General features: G+C 44.6%; 1 protein-coding gene across 1 annotated transcript in view; it reads right to left on the bottom strand.

Moving 5' to 3' along the window:
* Positions 1-5,451: 5,451 nt before the first annotated feature.
* The window catches only part of LOC143208090 (uncharacterized), a 201,119-nt gene continuing 184,823 nt past the window's right edge, over positions 5,452-21,747 (bottom strand). The window contains exons 4-5 of the mRNA XM_076422165.1: positions 12,660-12,803; positions 5,452-10,684 (exon numbers count right to left, since the gene is read on the bottom strand). Coding sequence (XP_076278280.1) covers positions 10,525-10,684; positions 12,660-12,803 — 304 coding nt within the window. The 3' untranslated portion in view covers positions 5,452-10,524. The remainder of the gene's footprint in view (positions 10,685-12,659; positions 12,804-21,747) is intronic.

Here is a 21,747-nt window from a genome sequence, read left to right as displayed (position 1 = left end):
GAATTCTTTCTAAACTGTGAAAGGACGATCAGCAGACTCGAAGTGAAGAAACGAATGTAGCAGGGGCGAAAGAGAGAAAATCAGTCGCCCACTTGAAATAAGGAAAAGCCCAAGGCTGCATCGTTTATTGCCCTGGCCCTTGGGTGCGACAAATACCGGGCCTATGGGTCCGATGACATCTGGTCTGTAAATCTACGAATGAGAAAGTGCAGTGTTTCTCATGAACAACGAAATTCATTTTTGCTCTTTGGAAGTTGCATTATTATTGCTAATAATCCAAAAAATTTTAGGGACTTGAAACTTTAAACATAGCTCAGAATTGGATGACAATGCAATATTAAAAAACAAATTAAAAAAAACTGTGCATTCAGGAGAAAAAAAATTGTAATATTTACCGTCACACCTCGCCGCCCGACGCTTGGTAGTACATGATCGCGTTTAGCGATCCCCACTCCACTTACCCATTTCGCACCGAAGGAGCTCAGTGTGGTTGTGGTGTCCCGTTCATTCAGTTCGATTTCGGAAAATTTCGGATTCCATCAAGAGACGTCGTCTCTCGGAGACATCCCCTCATTCTATCTCGCGTATTTCCATATCTTGCGTTTCTATATCTTACTATGTATTTCGTACCAGTATTACTACATCTTGCGTTCCATTTAATTAAGGCTAAAAAGTAGAAAATAAAAAAATATATAAAAAGAACCTTTTAAAAACCACGCTTACATTAAAATGCACTAAAAAGGAGAAAAGCATTTTTCAGACATGTGACTATAAATAAAAGCGTGGAGCGCTAAACTATATTGACGTGTAATCTCCGTGGGCGTTCCACGCTTTTATTTATAGTCACCAATGTCTAAAAAAATTAGTTTCTCCTTTTTAGTGCATTTTAATATAAGTGTGGTTTTTAAAAGATTTTTTAAATATATTTTTACATCTTCGAAGGCGAAAGATTGTTTACCGCGGAACCAACCGCTTCGATAATGCTCCCCCGGTTGTTGTCAAACTCTAAACAGCGCTCAATGTCAATTGGCCGCTGTTTCTATTCGGAGAAAACATTAATTACGGTATGGCATTGCTTGTGTCACTATTAGCTGAATTCGAGCCCGAGGATGTTGTGGAGATTGCGATGTGATTACAAGGCAGTCGTCGAAGCGAAATTGTGTACTGCATTGTGGACTCTAGGAATTTAATCGTCAACTATTTGGTCTCCTCGTAAACGCAGTAGAATTTTTGCATCCGATCATTAAAACATCGACTCAAGGTATTCCGGGCATTAATTCATCGGAAATATTTCGTGCAAGTTAGAAAAAGACAAGATTAAAAAATCGTAACATTAAATTCATAACAGAAATGTCATGCAAAATAACTATGCATTTTCACCGGGGTGAATCTCGTAAGAGTCCGCGTTCAATTTGCTGAGAATATGTTCAGTGTCTTTCAAAATAAACATTTAATTTGTCCGAAGAATAGAATCGGTGATCCGGTGGCTATTTATCGGACGGCTATTTACAGAACGGTCATTTACGGAGCGACTATTGGCCTAGCGACTACTGTAGTATAATAATCGTTTAATAGCCCGACGATCGTGTTATATGCAATTATTCGTCGAATTGGTTGTTGCGCGACGTGAAATTAATTTCTTCTTTTAGAATCTGTTTTATGGGTGGGGACGAAACTCAATTTGCAGGCATCACTACCTGCCAATTACCGTACGCTGCATGTAGAACAATTTAATCGCGCAAGTATACCGTGCTTATGCGCCGTGTGTGTTTAAGTTATGCCGGTAATAGCTCCGTGGGCCGTGCCACGCACAAAGCGTTGCGTGTAATAGACGGAATCGCAACTATGTTCGATTTTATTACGCGTTATTAGAAGCGTTTCAATAAAATTTCGATAACGATAGAAGCTTATTGGCCTGCGACTATTGTGCGCGGTATCAATCCCCCTCCTCTCCGCGCTCTGTGTGATATTAATAAAACGTTGCAGGCAAATTGAAATTGAAGGACACTTTTCGCCATTAATCTCGGCCTTTGAACATTAATGAAAAATTCCCTGCTTCGGCTCACAACCCCCTTCAGATGTACCAATTATCATTTAAAATCATTTTTATCTTAAATAATTCTCGTCTTTCCAATTATTCAAATTTTGAGTATTTTTTTGAAAAATTGTTGCTTTCCAGTTTTCTTGTGTTCGTAGAATCATTTCAATGTAATGCGATCGCGATACACGACAATTATTGATTTATTGAAGGTTTTCGTTCGCTTTACTGTTTATTCCTGGTAAGTGATAACAAGCTTACTTACTGACGATATTCTAGTCGGTAAAAGTGAATGCTGTTTTGCTGATTCTCTAAAATTCTGGACTATTTTCAACGACCATAACAAGGAAGTTGGGACTATTCATTTTTAGTACACCTATCTTATATACGAACATTTAATAGTTCAACACTCTGTTTAAGGACATCGATTTTCTCAGTCGATAACGGAGCGTTTTCAACTTCGGTCGAATGCTCAACTGTTCGACGCAAAAACGCATCGTCTCTGTATCGCCCGCATCACGAATCACATTGTTACGACGAGATGGGATTGTGACAGTAATGAACACTCTCCCTGCGATATTCCGCAGATATCGCATAGACTATTAATCGGTTAGTATTGCAAATAAATAGTTGTGTTCACGGTTCCTCTTTATCGAGGAGCAGGAGGAGCAGAAGTCGCAAAGTTTCGCTTGGAAACGCAACCTCGGGGATAAAAGCGTGTTCAGAGAAATGTGCGATCAGAAATTGTCATTTGACGAAGGAACGGGGAAGTGAGTATTGTTCCGTAAATCGAAACGTCGTTCGAGGAACGCCGCGAAAGTGTGCATTCTTATGGTGTTTTAATGCGTGTTTCTCATTAGCGGACGCCGCGCCGCGAATCAGTTATCCTGTCTCTCGCGGCTGACAGCCCGGAATAACCGGCGAGGAGGATGATGATAGCATATATGTATACGTCCCTACGTCGAAGGACAAAGATGAGAGCCATGAGCGGAGCAGACTGCGACTGTCTATTCTCTCAGCCTCTCTCAGCCTCTCTCTCTCTCTCTCTCTCTCTCTCTCTCTCTCTCTTGAGTCCTGTTCTCGCTTTTTCTTTCGATTTTTAGCGAAATTGCCGCGGCCGGCCGTCAAATTCGATATTCGATAGCCGGCTTTCATTTATCCGGCATTCCCCGGCTCGGTTTCAATAAACGCTTGTTTACTTTATTCACGCGACAAGCCGGGAAACCGTGGCTGGCCAGCCTCGATATCACGCGGACCGACGCGAAATGGCCCGAGCGAAACGCTTAGGCGTCATCTTGATCGGTGACGGTAATCCTTCGCCCACTGGAAATGATACTCGCGAGATGTTCCCAAAACAATTTCAACTCCACCTCTGTGAGTCGACCTTATTAACCCCTTGCACCCTTCAACTCGAAGATTAAACAGTTCTTCCAACTTATTGTAGAATAATTCCATTCTATATATCATCTTTTTTCTCATTTTTACCATGTTTATATTATATTAGCTTGCCGTGTCGTTGTTGTATACGTCAAATCTTGTAATCGAATTTTAAACCACTCCCCGATGAGCTAGAGACTTGAAACTTTAAACATAGCTCAGAACTGGATGACGATGCAATATTAAAAAACGAATTTAAAGAAAAGACTGTGCGTCGAGGAGAAAAAAATTTTAATATTAACCGTCACACCTCGCCGCGCGACGCTTGGTAGTACGTGATCGCGTTCAGCGATCCCCACTCCGTGCGCCAGCGCTCCCTACTCCACTATGTGTTCCCACTCCGACTCATCCACACTCCACTGACCCACTTCACACCGGAGGAGCACAGTGTGGTTGTGGTGTTCCGTCCATTCAATTTCATTTCGGAAAATTTCGGATTCCATCAAGAGACGTCGTCTCTCGGAGTCATCCCCTCATTCTATCTCGCGTATTTCCATATCTTGCGTTCTATATCCTATTATGTATTTCGTACCAGTATTACTAAATGTTGCGTTCCATTTAAAAAAGACTAAAAAGTAGAAAATGAAAGAATACATAAAAGAAACTTTTTAAAAACCACGCTTATATTAAAATTCACTACAAAGGAGAAAATAAATTTTTTATGCATTGGTGACTATAAATAAAAGCATGTGGAGCGCTAAACTATGTTGACGTGATCTTCGTGGGTGGTCCACGCTTTTATTTATGGCCAGTAATGTCTAAACAAATTATTTACTCCTTTTTAGTGCATTTTAATATAAGCGTAGTTTTTAAAAAGTTTTTTTATGGATATAAAATTGTGATATAACAGCTCGTACGATATTTAACTGTTTAGTAATTGATCAAATGATTGACCAACATATCTAATTAATTAGACTGCGGATTTTATGCATTTATGACAAAAATGGACACGTACAATATAAAGCAGTGGACGTGTTAAAAATATTCAAGGACATCAAGATATCAGTTCCAGTTTAATAGGATAATTAGAAGAAGGATACAATTTTTATCTGGCTCCTGTGCTCTGCAATCAATGCAAACATTTTTTATTTTGCATAAAGATCCGCAGTCTACTAATAATGTAAACAATATTTTGAATAATGGTACAGCAATTTTTAGTGGCACCTCTCAGAATCTCTCACCACTGATTTCAGAAAATTGATTTTACAACTATTCCGGTATCAACCGCAGCGTTTCGGAACTCATTTTCGTTATAAGCACTTCGTTTCGGAAGGAGCAGCGCGACCTTGAAACGTCCTTGCTACTTTCATCCGAACAGAAATTGCTTCTGCCATGACGCCAGACCAGCCTGCGCTGGAAAGTTTCCTGCTATCTCCGAAAACGGGGCCGATAAATTTGGATGAGTAGTACGAAAAGTTTGGGAAGCCGGCTCATTAATCTCGTCGCGTGGACTGGAATTGCGGGAGATCCCATTTTTTTCGCTTACCTCGACGTCGATACATTGGTCACTGCAAAGTGTTCGTCCTCTGATGTCCACTCGATGTAGTCGCATACCTTTTTTATTCATTTAATTGATAATTCTGAATAATATTTTCAACGAAAGAAGAAAGGACGAATGTGAAAAGAGAAACTACTTTAATTTTTGTACCTGTGACTTACACAACTTTTCTTATATTTGCTAGACTTTGAACAGCCGAAGTGTGAAATTACTTAACCCTTTGTACTCGGAGCTATTTTAACTGGAAAATTTCTTCCGATCTAAAATATTCCCGGTCTCTATGACTTCTGAAATTTCATGGATATGATATTGGTATAATACCTCATACAATACCTAAATGTTTAGTAACTGACTAGATACCGATATATTTAATAATGTTACAGCAATTTTCGATGGTGTCTCAGAGGAGACAACCGAGTGCAAAGGGTTAAATGCTGTGGGAACGGAGGGAAAGAAATGAAGCCGGACGGTCCGAGTGTGGTTTTCTAAAAACTTGTGATTTTATTAATTAATAAACGTGTTTTGTATGTGTGTCCGTGTAGTTTGTATTTTACAAGAGGCCGCGAAACCATTCACAGATGTCGGGTCCCGGATAAGAAGTCGAGATTAAACCAAATAACAAAATTAACTAAACGCGACGGACCGCGTGTTGGTCCGGCCGCGTGTTCGCTCAACTGAGGACGTTGCTCTACGTTCCAGCGCCACTGGATGCGAGAAGCGTTCTCAACGGTTAGGTATTCCCTAAAAACATTCGTCTGACAACGTGATCGCGATCTCTCGCGTTTCGTCCAATTTCCCCTCCCGAAAGAAATAACCGAAAAAAGACCGAGGAAGAGAAAACAGAAAACTCGCGTAACAGAATCGCAATGTTCGCAGTATCGCACGCTCAACAACTAATCCCTTAACAGAGGATCGATCTTGGCGTTTCGTCGGGAAAGAATGAACAGAAAGGAGATACAAATCATTTTCACGGTAGATAACAGAGAAAAAGGGAAACGAACCAACGCTATCGAACGTTCGGCAAGTGGGATCGGCTTTAATTGAAACCAGGGAACCAAGCACGATCATCCACGCGAAGAAACATGATCGAAAAACACGTTCTACACATCCAGTGGTCCTGGTTCTCGAAACTATCGCGCGCGGGCGCGCACGCGATCGCCCATTGGACGCGCGATGTCCCATACTCGCCGCATTAATAGTAAATACATAACCATTTATATCACACAAACTTTTAACAATATACAAAATGTACCCTATGTACAAGATTAAATTACACGATCCATCAGCGCCATACAATCTCTCTTTCTCGCTTTCTTTCTCTCTTTCTCTCTCTCTCTCTCTCTCTCTCTCTCTCTCTCTCTCTCTCTCTCTCTCAATCTCACTCTCTTTCTTTCTTTCTCTCTTCGTCCGATCGGTTTCTTTGTTCGCAGAAAATGAATCTCGGTCCGTTTTTGCAGGCCGATTTCGCGGGTGCGCGCGCGCGCGCTGTAGAGCCTTAGAGCGGATTTGCGAAGCCGAGTCGAAGGAAACGCGAGGGGCCCGGGAAAAGGGCTGTGTTTTAATCGACCCTTAACGCTGGGCCGTCTCGGAAGAGCACCGTGGTCACTCGCTCGGCCGATTCGCATAATTCATCGATTCTCGCCCTTGGATCCTCGTAAGCGCGCGTCGGCGGCGCGGCGCGGCGGTCTGAGAGACAAAAGTTCAGCTAAGAACGAGACGGGTAAACGAGTAACGATCAGTTGCGCGGAGCGGAGCCGGTCGTTCGGCCGCTTTACGACGACCCGTCGCTTTTTGCCGATCTCTCCTCGGGAATTTGCAACAAGCCCAACACTGTTCGCGGACCCATCGAACACACAATGCTAATTCAGTTTGCTTAGGCTCGCGAATTCGACGGATCCTCCGCTGGATTCTAAGTAAGACTTTCCTGATCGAAATACGTCAGATTCAAGAGCTAAGCAATTGTGAAACAGCATCAACTCTTTGCACACGACGACTTTGCAAAATGATCATTGGACTGCGGACTTTATGCGTTTATTACAGGAATGAGTAGGCACAATTTAAGACAATATACAAACGAAAAGAATTTAAAAACACCAATGTGTATTACAGTAAATCCTCCATAGTCGCAAAAAGGTCGTACACGATAAACGCAAAAAAAATATCTCCTCCGCTGTAGTAATCTGATCTCGGCTCGGGTATATCGGTGTGAACCACTACTAATGCGACGTGGAGAGCCATAGTCGCCGGCACAGTTCAAAAGCCCGCGCCTCCTCACAATGTAATACCAATATAAACATTTTTTTATTATTACTTATTTTTTTACGAAACTTTCATCAATATATTTGTGGCATTTTTCTGATTAAAATAATACCGAACACGATATAATTTCAACTGTATTTAGTGGTTTAACCGAGGATGAACTTTCCGGGCGCAAGGGAGGACAGCGTATGGGAAAGAAAGAGACGCGGAGAGTCGCAGTCGCTTCGGCCGTCTCTCTTTACACGCTCTGTCCTTCTCTACGTTCGGCTCGGTCTTTGAAGCTCAAAAAAATAGTGTCCGTCTACGAACTTCGAGGTTTTTGCGATTATAGACGATTTACTGTAGTATCAACTCATTGAAATGATTATCTAGAAAAGAGAAAGAATTATCGATAATAGAACTTATCATATGATTAAGAGAAGAAATTATCTCGAGAAAAGAACTTATACGCAGAAAGATCCGCAATCTAATGATTATATTTTTATTCAAAAGAACTCATACATTACTAAATATCTTTGCGATTAATAAATTGGTAAACGTGTGGTACGAGTAAATGCACTCCATGTCAAGTAAGCAAAATGGAGAAAGTTGTACGTAACGAGGTGGGTCGGCAAGAGAAAGAGAAGGGGGCCGTAAAGTTCGCCATCGGAGCCGTCCCCGCCGTTGATTTACACCCAAAACATGTGTCTTTAGTTTCGCATTGAGCTTCGAACGTGTCCGAGCCCTCGTCGTTTTTATTTCGACGTTCCTCTCGCGATCATCGACTTCCGGCCGGAGGTACACCGACGGGAAACAGGAGAGAAGAAAGACGCGCGCGCGATTTTTGTACAAGCTATCGGGGGGCGAGAGGGCCGCGGATATCATTCGGGAACGGCGACGGGCTCGGACGATGGTTAGATACATCGTAACGTGTTCACGATTAGACATTTACGTAAATGTTTATTGCGCATGTCGAAACCTTGCCACTTAGAAAAAGTATGTTACACGGTCCATCGTTTGCCTGTTTGAAACACATCGTCGACACAAGTGGCGCGCGCTGGCCCCCGTCGCTCGACAGTTTTCCGTTCCAGCAATTTTCAAGCACCTTCTTGCAATTTGTTCACCTGGACACGCAGCTGCTCGCGCGATCGGCTTCGAAACAATAATAAAAGAAAATGAATACATTGTTGAATCTGCGAGACAATTGTCTGCGATCGTCATTTTATTTCGCTTCGCCCAGAAAAGTGGAAAGGATCGAGAAGATCCATGTCGATCGGCTTCGCTTCGCAACACAGCGCAAGGAAGAGAGGCTCTGGACGAGGACACGTTAACAAGGAAGATTCGAATGATAATTTCTCTCGTTCGATGGTTTCACCTCGGCGCTGGCTTTTTATTCCGCGGCGCGCGAGACTCGGTTAACGATCGCGGGAACAAGGAACGCTTAATGAGTTTACGGAGTCGGGGACCTTCTCTTCCCAGCGCGAAGCGACGCGACTCGAAGGGATCGGTAATTTTCAAAGAAAAATAATTTTCTAAGGGCTGGGACCTGGCCGGGGCCACCGCTTCAATCGACCGAATTACCCGACCCCGGTCCACGCAATTTTCTTGCTTCATACGTGACAAGTTTTTCGGTGGCTCGGCCAGACGACATTGCCGATCTTGCTACTATTCGACGCCGTTCCGCGCGAAGAAGTCAGAGTCTGATTCGAGAAATTCTGATCGAATAAGAAGTAGCACCATTTTGTTTGCCCGGTTTTTCACTTTCTCTTGCAGTCGTCGTATTTTTTCTTTTTTTAACTTGCTCAGGAGAGATCTGCGAATTTCGCGAACGTTTGATCCGGGCAGTGAATCTCTCCGCAGCGTTCGTTAACGTTAAAGATGGTGTTGGTGTCGGGTCCATTAAGCAGTTGATTATAAACATTTTGGACGTGTTTCAAGATGTTTGCGTAGAATAGAATTTATCTAGATTTGTGCCGGTCTCTTCAATGCGTCCATTCAAACAGATTATCAATACACGAACCGCAACTAAACAAATATTCGAGTAAATGCACCTCGGAATTATTCTTTCGAGCAAATCGTACAGAAAAGAAATTAGAGTTCTTAATTGGACCCACCACGTCGTCATCATATCGCACAGTCAACCTTTCCGAAAGCAAAGCGCGCCAAGCGCGGGTGAACGCGAGCATGAATGACCGTCGCCTAACACACAATTAACAAGATTGGCGAATCGATTCAGCCAAACATCAAAGAATCGGATAAAGCCTCGGAAAACTGTCGTCGCTGGTATCAGCGAGTCGAAGAGACGGCGGCGAGCGCGTAGCCAGGTGCTTCAGTACACTTTGAATTGTATTCGGTTCTCCGTGATTGAGCAAAGATTATCGATTAAAGGGAGACCGGTTGAAGGACGCGTGACAGCGTTGGTAACGCGCGTGCCGTTGCTCTAGCTCGACAGAGGTACATACGGCTAGTTCGAGGTCCGTCTGGATCGCGGATCGACGATGAACACGCACGCACAGAAAAGAGTTCCTGTCTCCGAGCGATCCCACAAGAGATTCGTGACGGAGAGGCTCGTTCACCAGTTATCTCAGACTCGGTCCTCGTTTATCGGGGTTCTGCAGACGTAGAGGAGGCTGGGTACACGTGATCCAGGCACGACGATTGCGTATGGGAGTTACCATAGCCATCGGGAGAGGCCATCGTAGGATTCGAGAGACTGTTGGATTTCGATGAGAGAGAATGGGGAGCTAGCTGAGGTTGCTAGCGGGTCTCTGAGGTCTGTAGATTGCGGGGTCCGTAGGTCACAAGGTTCCTACATCACAAGGTCCCCAGCTAATTCGAATCCTAGGTCACAAGGTCCTAGGACCCGGAAGGTCGTTGTCAGGTTGCTGAGTTCCCAAGGTTCCAATGTCCTCAGAGCCCAATGTCCGCAGAGGCCAATATCCCCAAGTCCCAAGGACCCGTCCTCCGTGCCCCGAAACGGTTCAGCAATGCGGTGGTGGGCCTTGGAGGATCTCGAGTCCCGACGATGGCGCGCTCAGTCGCAGGTGTCCTGGGCCCACGGAGACCAGTCCTGATAGGTGGACGCCTGCAGGTGCGTCGGCTGTACCGCCAGTCCCGGATGCGCGAGGCCCATCTGATGATGATGGTGATGGTGGTGGTGATGATGGTGGTACTGCTGATGACCCGGCGGAGGCGGCGAATAGGGGTCCCCTCCGACTGCCACGTCCACAACGTCGACCTGGGACGGTACGACGGCGGGCGTCGGCTGCGGAGAGGCTTGTACCTTCTTCGGGCGACCGACCGGGTTGCCGCCTCATTCGCGACTCCTTCGAGGCCGACCGACCTTACCTTTTCTGACGGGGGCACCGCCGTTACCGGCCGCAGCGGCGGCTGCTGCGGCCGCCACGCTCGACGACTTCACAATTTTGTGCCAATCCGTCTCGCATACGGGGGACCCCGACAGCATGTAGTACCTGAAGACAGAAAAGACATTGTTAGTTTGGTCAGTCAGGTATTCTCGACCCTCCGCATCCGTATGCAGTAGAGTGCTGCTTATTTTTCAATGTTCGAAACGTTTAAGAAGGAAGTATGCTCCGACTTGTGTGATAGTTGTGTTCGTATTATTTAATGCGTCGTTGAGCCCGTGTTGGTATGATAAAAAACTGCTCTTTGTAATTAATATCGCAACGAAACGATCGGAAACATTTTTGCGTTCTCACTTGATCATTATTTCAGAACATTATTTGATCATTAAAACGCGGAATGAACCCGGCGGAATATTACACGACAAAGTAAATAATATATATTAATAAATTCAGCAAATGAAGTTTCTTTCATTAAAATCGGGAAAGCCCGAGTTCGTCGAACCCGTTTTTGCAAATACTTTTAATCAAAATCGTTGAACCAAAAATGTGCACAAAGGGGAGAATACAAAACGATTTTAAGCGAGATTTTCAAGGTTGATTCTTATATCTGGGTGGGTTGGTTGAATCGTAGATTCCGCGCGCTCGATTCTTTCGCGGTGAATCAGAAATTGGAGAATCGCCGGAAGCATGATTTCACGGATAAAGGAGGCCAGATCAAAGGAAATCCCATAATCAACCGGTAACGGGATTCCCGCCGATGCGACAGAGTACATATACGGGAATCGACGTTCATAAACAAGTTTGCTTCATTACAGGCCCGGAATAATTGTTTCCCTCCTCCTTTATTACAAAATCCCCAATTGCAACCCCCGCACCAATTAACCACCGGCGACACGCCTCTTTTCCAACCCTTTAATTGCCGCATTTCCTCTCGTATCAACGGTTCCCTTTGAGCCGTATCGATTCAACCGATTTCTCTCGTATCGATTACCTCGCCGTCAGAACCGGGCGACCCTTACTTTTCCCTCGACGTGGAATCAAGACGTCCCGAAATGCTTTCACGACTGTTCATTAATTTAACAATCCCGCACAGATCGCGCGCATAATCACCGGAAACCATATCGCGAAATCGTAAAATCAATTTAATCACAAATTAATCCTGCCGCGCATCGAGGAGCATAAATTTTCATGCAATAGATTGATTCAGCTATTTGGACAAACTCAGGCATCTCCAATTTATCATATACATACATGATTTCGATCAAATATGTCCGGATTAGAGAATTTTAATTTTCCAGAATCGATATTAGTTCTAACGAAATGATCAACGTTAACCATAAACAAGTACGTTAAAACATTTTCAAACGATTCTTTACCATAGTTCATGCAACGTCACGTTGCGAAACGCTTTGCCGACTGTTTATTAATGTAACACTCCCTCAGATCGCACGCATAATCACCGAAAACGATACAGTGCTGTCGCGAAATCGAAAATCAATTTAATCTCGATTGAAGGCGCACCTTGAACAGCCTGGCCGAGTAGAATAAATTAATCCAGCTGTCCACCGAGGAGCATGAATTTCGATGCAACAGATTAATTCAGCTATTTTGACAAACTCGTATTTAATAGAATAATTCGGCCATTCCGACGAGTATGAACTCCGATTTAATAGATTAATTTAGCTGTACGTAATTCGATTGACGAGTGCAAGCCAAGCAGAAGCTCGACGCGCATTAAACGGTAGGCGCAGCGTCCGAATTACTATTTATCATTTTCGACGGACTGACAGCAAAGGCTCGAGAGTTCGAAAAACAGTGTTCTTTGAATCTGCGTTTCACACGTTCGGATAATTCCTCGCTAAATATCGGGTTGGGTGATTTGATCTTCGGGCAATAAATGATTGAAAAGATCGGCACAGGTGTCTATTTCATACTTTCTCAAGCTTGGGATGTTTATGGCAGAGTATCAACCGGTTTCGCGGATCGATTCGCAAGAGTCTGTGTACCGTTTTCACCGAATGCATGCAATCAACGGGAGTTATACTCGCGATGCGGTAGCTTATTAGCGGACTCTGGGTCTTACCTATCGCCGGAGACGAGTTGACTGCCGCATTTGCTGCAGGTGAAGCATTTCTGGTGAAACGCCGATCCACCCGCCCTCATCACCAGTTCGTTGGCAGGTATCGCGTTGCTACAGCCCGCGCAAGCACCGCCGCTTCCGAACATCCTGAAACAATCGCGAATATCATCGATTAATTAATCGGCTCGTATCGAAGACACCTTCGCAGAAAACTTCCAGTCCGGTTTTAATTCGCTGAAGTCGTCCCATTTAAATTGCCGACATCACTTTCACGGATTACAATACATTTCATCGACGAATTTCTACTGTTTTAATTGACTTTACGTGAATGTAAATTTCACTCATGGAGTTCTACATTACATGCTTGTTTTATATAGGATTTATTTTTGTATTTTATTTATTTATTATTTTATCATAGGATTTTATCTATTGAAATAAATATTGTGGATGATACTCACACAGTAAATACTAATTTTCTTCAGTTTAATGTACCAAATGAGGAAAAACAGAAAACGATGTGCTATCTTTTTGTCCCGGAGTGTATGAAAAGGTTCTAGTTTCTAGAAGTGGGAGTTCGAACAAAGAGTGATTTTTCGAAAGGGTAAGATCGCTCGAAATGTTAATAATCGCTCGATATTAATCCGCGTACGCGGAAATTAATTAATCCCAGCTGTATCGATGGTTCATTGAGTTATACGGGCAGCTGGATATTCTAATGAGTGTAGATTTATGTCAGGCGCGTATTATGAATTCAATAATGTTGACTGAAAGCTTATACATATCCCGCAAAAACATAAATGGACGTGTATGCTAAACAGATATTAAATATATATTATCCGCATTATCGGGACACCGACAAAGCAGTTCCCCTCCCTACCGCCCCTTCATCTCGACCCCGCCTCACCGAAAATTGATGTGTTTATTAACCTGGTTCGAACGGTATGGCGGCCCCCGGGCTCGGCATGACTTATTGAGAGGGAAAACGGTTTTCACAAAATACTTCGCTTCCCGCTGTTTCGGCCGTATGAAAATTTGATAGTCTCCCGGTTAATTCGAGTAGATGCGCCCGGACATTTTACTTAACGATAATGTCGGATTAATTATAGGCTCGATACTTCGATCCGTGGATATATTTATATGTTGTCTGGCCAAAATATCTATGATCGAATGTTCTATCATTATGCGGTTACGCAGATTTGCATTTTACAACTGCACCCACACGGACGGCTCCGTAAAAAATCACAGTACCCCTTGAAGAAACGACAACGTGAGTGTCAGTAGGGTGCATGCTGATTTAATCCGGCGCTAATTAGAGGATCGCCTTGCGGCGGAAATAAACTTGCCAGTTCTCGAGGCAGCTAAACAGAATAACGAAAAACGCTTGTAGGACAAGGGGCGAGGCTCTCTAACGGGTTAATCAATTGATACGGGATTCATGGATTCAGTTCGCGGAGACGGGTCGCGATTAATTGAAAGCCACTGTACGGGTTGACGGGGTTTGAAAGAGCTCGGGTACGAGTTCGTAAAACTAGACCAAGTCGCGCTATTAATCCGCATATACAAATTCAACAGGGGTTCCCGTGGGTGGTAGACGAGAGAGAGAGAGAGTGAGGGAGAGAGAGGGTTTGCAAGGGTCGCCAGAAAATCCTGGCGGATGGAGCGAGAAAGGCGACCAATTACTGGCGAGCGGAGGGCTCCGAGGATGACATTCTCGGAGCGGTTTGCAGCGCGGAGTGCCGGAGAGCGATAGACACGAGGCGTTTCCAATTAAATCTTGCACCGGTCTCGTCGCGCAAACACTTTCTAACTAAATGAGGTTAGGCCAGTAACAGAGAGCCCGGGCGGCCATGTAGAATCCTATATTCAACCGCCACGGTCCCTTTCTTCTTTTCTCCCTTATTATGCGCCACCGCCGTCGTCGTCGTCGTCGTCCCTGGGTATACCATCATGCCGGAGTCGTTCCAGCTGCTTTAAACGAGACCTGCTCCGATTATAATAAGGCGTCGCGTATAATTGTCGCGGCGTCTTCGTCCGCGCGAAACTCGCGCGCCCACGAGCCTCGACACCTGTCCTCTTCCTCCTCCAACAACAACTACTACTACTACTACTCCTCATCCACCTTTTACCTTTCCTAAACGGTCTCCGTCGGGCTCTAGCCCCCGACAGGGGAAAAAATGAACACGCGAACCGACCGCGGGGAAAACGGGGAAATTCGTGGCTTTCACCAGACCCGGTTTTTGTAGCTTTTCGTAGCAAAATGTTACAGCAAAATGTTCCGCGTGTAACGTTGGTCGCGCAACGACGAGCTGTAAGAGGATGGAAATACGAGGTTGTTCAAGCATCGGATAAAACGATAGTCTGCGTGGTATTTTAATTTTTTAGGCACACCTTTAAGAATGACAAACGTATTTCGTTTTAATTCTTGAAATATTGTGCATTATCTCCCGAGTTCATCATTCAATTCCTCCTTAAAGAGACATCGTTCAAATAAATCTTCCCTCCACCCCAGACCGTTTCCTCAAAACACATTCAATAGGGAACAATCGTAAATCGGGATTCCACCGAGTACAATTCGGTCCTCCGTCACTCAGCCATGCTCTTTTCGTTTTTCATTAGTTCGGGAAGGGCGTGAATTCCTGTCAAAAAGGCGAGGAGGGCGTCAGAAAGGGTGGATTAGTGAAACGGGAGAACTCGAAAGTTCAATCCCGTCGGGGACAATGATTCGTCCAGTTGCAAAACGCATTGTAAACGACTATGGAACAGAAGGACAGAACGAAGAGGACCAGGAACACCGAGTTTCGGATTCTAGAGAGGTCGGACCTTCTCCCCCGCCCCTTCGAAAAACGAAAGGAAGGGTCTCTCTCTCTCTCTCTCTCGTGCGCCGGGATGCCGGCCGCTATCTCGAGATACCGAATAATCGGCTTTACAAAATGTTCTTCTCCGGTGCAGCCAAAGCTTTATAGGTTCCTATAATCTTTAAATGTATGCTCCGTCCTGTGTACGCGAGACGGCGACCAGGCTTCCTCGGTTTTGCTTCTCGCGAGCACAAGAGAGCGCGCGTGGTGCACACCACGCCTGCGCCGACTGTGTGTCATTAAAATTCCACGCTTTATGATCAGCAGCCTTTTCTGAAATGGTTATTAATAGTCGCGTGACTCGTTGCAATTAAAAAAATAATCAATGTAAATATGTGGGTTAAGTGTGGCCCCGGCTTAACGTCCCGTCGCGTAAAAAGCCGTCAGGTCGAAAAGGCGCGCGACGACGCGACGCTCAACACCGTGAAAACCTCGACAAACTTGTTCTCGATCGACCAATGAAATATCGAACGTTTTGTCCCCGAACGGCCATTTTCATCGTGCCCGCGAACAAACATATTTTCCGCTATTGTTCCCCATTCGAACTGCCGCCATGCTGATCTGCAGAGTCACATCGCGACGCGTTAAATCTCGAGGTATATTTTTTTCCTGCTCAAATTCGTGAATCATTCGGGTTTCACCGACTTTTTATCAGACCTTGTGAAGTTGAAGACGTGTAAAGAAATCACACGCTGAAGACGAGTATAAAATTTCGAAGCGATCGCTTCATTGGTTTAAAAAATCGAATTTGAAGGCACTTGCGAACATCAAACAATTTCGCGGATACATTTTTGGGATCAGAGACCATGAGGAAGGAATAGTTAGCGTCGCGCGAAGAGGAGAGTGGCCGGTAACGCGAACGATAGCTACAAGGATCTTCGATTAAGCGAGGTCCGAAAATAATCGAACGGGCCGAGAATCCCGGAGGACGAGCGAAACCGTTCGATCCTCGATATCCCGAGATCCTTCGAGCGTAAATTGCCGTTCGCGACATTTCCGCGGAATCCACGAAACGAGGCTTCTTCGATCTCCGGCGAACGACGCGACGTCGCTGTTTATCGTCGACATCGGGGATGCCCGAGCTTTTTCTCATCCAAGTTCTTCTTCCTCGCGAGCTTTCGCAACTCGTTCTCATCCTCGAGATTAGTTAAAATGTATTTGCCACGGTCAAATTAATATCCATCCATTAGCATTATGCGCGCCGCTATCTCGGGCCAATTTCCTGGAATGTTCGCGTCAGGTGTTCGATTACGGCCGGCGATCTTAACATTTTAGCGTATCCCCTTGACATTGCGGATCTCCAGCGCGGACGCATCAATACGCCGCGGGCTTATATCTTCGTTAATGGCGGCTAATGTTTGCTGAACGTTGTCAGCGGTATACCGGTGCCTCGTAAAGTCCGCTGTTTATACCGCAATTAGCCGTGTTACGATACGTAGGTATGTCGAATCGAGGCGCGACGCTTGGCTTTCTTCGCTCCCACGGGCCGTTTCGGGATACTACTCTTCTCTTCCCCCGGGATCGTCGAACTCGCCCCTCGGTAATTAATTCGTTTCCCTACGATCGGCATCCGTCCCGATTCCACCGAACGATTCCGTTAAATCGAAACGCCGATTTTTGTCGAGGTCGGGGTGTTGAACTCCTAGAAGCACAGAACCACCGTGCAATTTACTCGACAAGTACAGTGTTCCCGCGATTCATGTGACTTTCGGGTATGCGGATGACGTGACTTTTTTATCCCCACTACTAGGGGGTTCCCCCTTGGGCGGTCGATCGCGCTACAAAGAAATTAAGGTATTACGGTGTTTAAATTGGGATTTTATAATACTCGATGTATCATTCTCAGGTATGCAATAGCATTACAACAATACAACAATTTCCCGCTTAGCACCTTTGTTTACCCAGGATCGTCGTTTACACTTGGAAAAGTTATCCAAGAAATCTGTGTTCAGCACACACGTAAAAAAACGTAGTACAGTATTTTATCGATAAATGTCCGAAATGTCTGGCCGACAATTGTCCCAGAACTATCCCCACTCCTGCGGGGCCAAGAAGCTCGAGAGGCCTCGGTCGCCGAGAAGTATGACATCATACGGCTCGGATATATCGGTGAGACCACACTAATCCAATGATAAAACTTCTATATTTTTCATTATTTTTTTGTGGAACTTTCACCAACATATTCGTGGCATTTTTCTAATGAAAATTATACCAAATATGATATAAATCCGATAATATTGACTTGTGTAATGGACGACGAAAGTTTCGAACGCAAGGAGAAACAGCGTACGGAGAAGTTGTTTGAACTGTGCCGTTTGAGAGGCGCGCTGCGACTCTCCGCGTATCTTTCTTTCCCATACGCTGTCCTTCTTTGCGTCGAAAACTATCACCGTTCATTACACGAATAAATATAACTGGAATTATATCATATTTGGTATCGTTTTAATTATAAAAATGCCACGAATATGTTGGTCAAAGTCCCATCAATAAATAATGAAAAATAAAGAAGTTTTGTTATTGGATTAGTTATCTTTACATTTCTCGGCGACCGAAGCCTCTCGAGCTCCGTTGTCCTTTTCTACGTACGACAAAAGTCAAAGAATAGTGTTGGGGACAATTACCGATGAAATACTGTACCATCTCGTTTCCCGAGACTCGATATCCCCGAGGTTTTCACAACAAACGCGGGAAAACTGTACTCTCTTCGATTCTCCGCGACTTTTATCGCGATGTGATAGCCTGTGGATGCGTCCGAACATCCAAAGAAATGAATTCTTTCGCGATTCATCGCACTGTTGCAAACTTGCATCTCTTTATTCTATAGAAATTCGTGGACGAACATTTGATTGTTTAGACTTTTAGAGTGACAGCCTGTGGATGCGTGCAAACATCCAAACAAATGAATTCTTTCGCGATTGATTGCACCGTATGCATCTCTTTCTTCAAATCGCACGAATCCGTCAGTTCTGTAGAAATTCGTGGACGAAGATTTGATTGTTTAGAGGTACACATGTGTGCTTTGATGCGAGTCTGAACAATGGTGCGGCTACTTTTGTTGCTCGGTATTCTAGAACACGATGTTGCCGAGACTCTTTTCGGTATTTTTTCCGGGTGAACGACCCGGCAGGTACGCCTTTGTCTAGATCGAGGGAGAGATAATGAGCAAGTCATACTCTTTAATTAAACGGTTTTACTGGTACAATAATTCTTGTCCCGAGCGGGGAGCTTGATTGATTCCGCTTAGGTTCTTGCCTCGAAAGCTCTCCGGCATGCAACATGTTCCTGCTTAATGAGGTAAAAAAGGGTGAATCATTAAGTCTGTACAAGTTTGTAATCAACTCTGCGATGAACAATCTTCAATGCTGCCTGTGGAGATTAATTGAAAACTGCTCGCAGAACGAAGATTATTCTAGAATGCAATTTCTATCAGAATACCAGTGAAAACGCTTGCTTCGACGTAAAGAAGAAGTTTATACAGCAAAGAACTAATTAGGAAATTTCCAAATTTTCTTCGCTGTTCGTTCTGTTAATCAAGGAACAATACTCGCGCGATGTTGGCATCGTTTTTGGTGGACAGTGATGCAATCTCGCTTCTTACGGCAAACTCGATTTTTACACCCGGCCAATTACATTCGACAAAGAAACCCAAGCGAGTCTTCTTTTCCCGCGACGCGACGCTCTATTCCCTGGATTATTTATTCCAGCTAACGGGGAAGTGAAAATGAGAAAGCGTGCAAGTAGAAAATGAAATGAAGTTCTTGCGTACGATGCACGCCTTGGGAGTGGTTGTGCGTTTAATTGCATCGGAGACTGTGGCTGGCTTTGCATACGCTCGAAGATCCACGATCGAGAAGCGAGAGGAGAAAAAGCGGGGGAGGTGGAGGCAAAAACATGGTTGCGAAAGATGGAGGAAATCTTCCCAGAGTTCACGGTGCACTTGTTTCCTTTAAAATGAAATTAAACGATCATCACCATCGATCTCTCGATCACCTCGCGTCCTGATCCAAGAAAACTTGGTTCACGATCCTGAAGAATGTTTCATGGCTTGTCCAACAATTTCAGTCTCGTTTTAATAGATTTGAATGTCGTCTCGTCTGCAGACGAACTTCGCGACTTCCGTTCACTCTTATTAAGGCCACGGCGTATCGATTGTATCGTAGGCAACACTATCACGCACAAGATCTACATTGTCAGAGATTCGCTAGTAAATCAAGTGCAACCGAGTGTTGCGTTTCAATGCCACATGCAACACCTTCGTGCCCAGCGGTCTGAACTCGACGACAGCTACAGCTGCCTCGCCAATGCAAATTGCTTTACGGAAGACTGGGATTAAAATGAAAAAATCTTATACGAAGCGAACAATCAGCATTTGGAGATAAACGCGGCTGTGTCCGCAGATTTCATCCGCGTTAAATCGCGAGGGTGCACAAACTGTTGCAATTGTTTCGCCGCATTGTGGAAATGGAGATATTTTTTGAGGCAAGCGTGAAATACTCGTCGAGCAAATTTTCTCCGGAATGTGAAAGGCCTCCCACATTTATATTCGTTCGGCTACGTGTGCGAACACCGTTCCGCCTTCGCGGCCACGTATAAACCAAATCAGCGAGATTGTCCACGAGTGAAGAAATTGATCGAAATTATCACGGCCAAGTCGATTTTCGATACATTCGGCCGGCGTGTATCGATTCGAGAGAGCCGGGTTCGTTGCACCCGGCTTCCCGCTGCTTGCTGCTTGATTAATCAAGCACGGTAATCATTACGGCGATTCTCCGATTACCGGGGACACGACGCTGTTTCTCTCGAAAAGATATGTGTTTTTCTCCGGAAGAAACGATTACCTGTTGGACCGAGCCATCTGGAAAAATCGACATCGATCAATTCTTTTTTTTCCAAATTTTCTCTTTTTACTCGGAATTCCAATCCACCCGATTTTTTGTCCAACTACGTGTTCCATTTTGCGCATATAAAGCTTCGTAATCGTTCATTCTATTAGTTTTATTTAGAGGGAAATATTGCGTACGTACCGGCGGCGCCGCGCGGCGAATCGAAATTGCACAATAAAATTTGCCAGCGCGACACTCGGTTTTGAAGAAAATTGAGTTTGGAACAGCGTCGAGCACGCGGATAACTTATTAAAGCTATCCATCACATATACGGAAAAAAATGTACACGCGCTGTTCCACATTTTTTAGTCGTTCCGCTATGCAGATTTTTATGGCGATTTTTCTTGGATGCTCTTTTGACGCGATTTCGTACGAGTATCCGGTTAACTTTCGCCCGGTTTACACGGGTTTATTTATGCATGGTTTTATTTGTTTATTTTATTTGCGCGAATTCGCTGATTTCGTTGTGCACGGGTTTCGCTGACGAGTTGCGCAACTGTATTTACATCGTTGATGCAGGTGCTCGATCTTTTGATAAAAAGAAAATTAAGTACACCGTGGATAATCGTGTTGGGTATTGCTTTACCATTCTAACCAATTTATAATTATTCGGGCGAAAATGTAATTGTGTACACATGTACGTAACATGATTTAATAAAAGCAAGAGAAACAGAAAGAGATACAAACATACAAAGTATTTTTACATTGCAGAAATTGGGGCGAAAATGTAATTGTGTACACATGTTACATGATTTGATAACAGGACGAGAATCAGAAAGATACAAACATAAAGTACTTTTACATGACGGACATTACAGAAATTAGTGACAATAATTCAGCCGATGCGATCAAATGTATGCGACGATTAATAATGGCGCAGGACCAATTCCCCAGCTAAAAGGATGCAGGCAGCTCGCATAAGTGGTCGGCCGGTTGTTCTGATTGCCCGGGCTTGCATTCCTCGAAACAATTCCATCTAGTAGGATATCTCGTTCGGCCAGTATGGCATTCGGTTAAAACGAATGGGAAATTCGGTCCCGATTCAGCGGAACGACTCCGACTGAACGAACGAACGAACGTTTCCCATCCCGTGTGCACATGGAAACACACGTGGCCCCCGCGACGCATGCAAGATCGCATTCGTTCGAGCGTAACGACTTGGTCACAGATACTGCACCTGTATGCACGTGCATACGGCGGAGGCGTTGGCCGTCTCGCAATATATACCACTAAAATACTTTATCTGGTCTGCGGACCGATTCAGAAATGGTAATTCGTGATCCAGGAGGAAAGTGTGGGGGTGCATCGAGGGGAGAGAGAGAGGGAGAGAGAGGGAGAGAGGAATGGGACCAA

The sequence above is a fragment of the Lasioglossum baleicum genome, chromosome 4 (genome assembly GCF_051020765.1).
Source record: "Lasioglossum baleicum chromosome 4, iyLasBale1, whole genome shotgun sequence".
In the NCBI taxonomy this organism is placed as follows: Eukaryota; Metazoa; Arthropoda; class Insecta; order Hymenoptera; family Halictidae; genus Lasioglossum; species Lasioglossum baleicum.
This window is presented reverse-complemented; position numbering and strand designations above follow the sequence as displayed.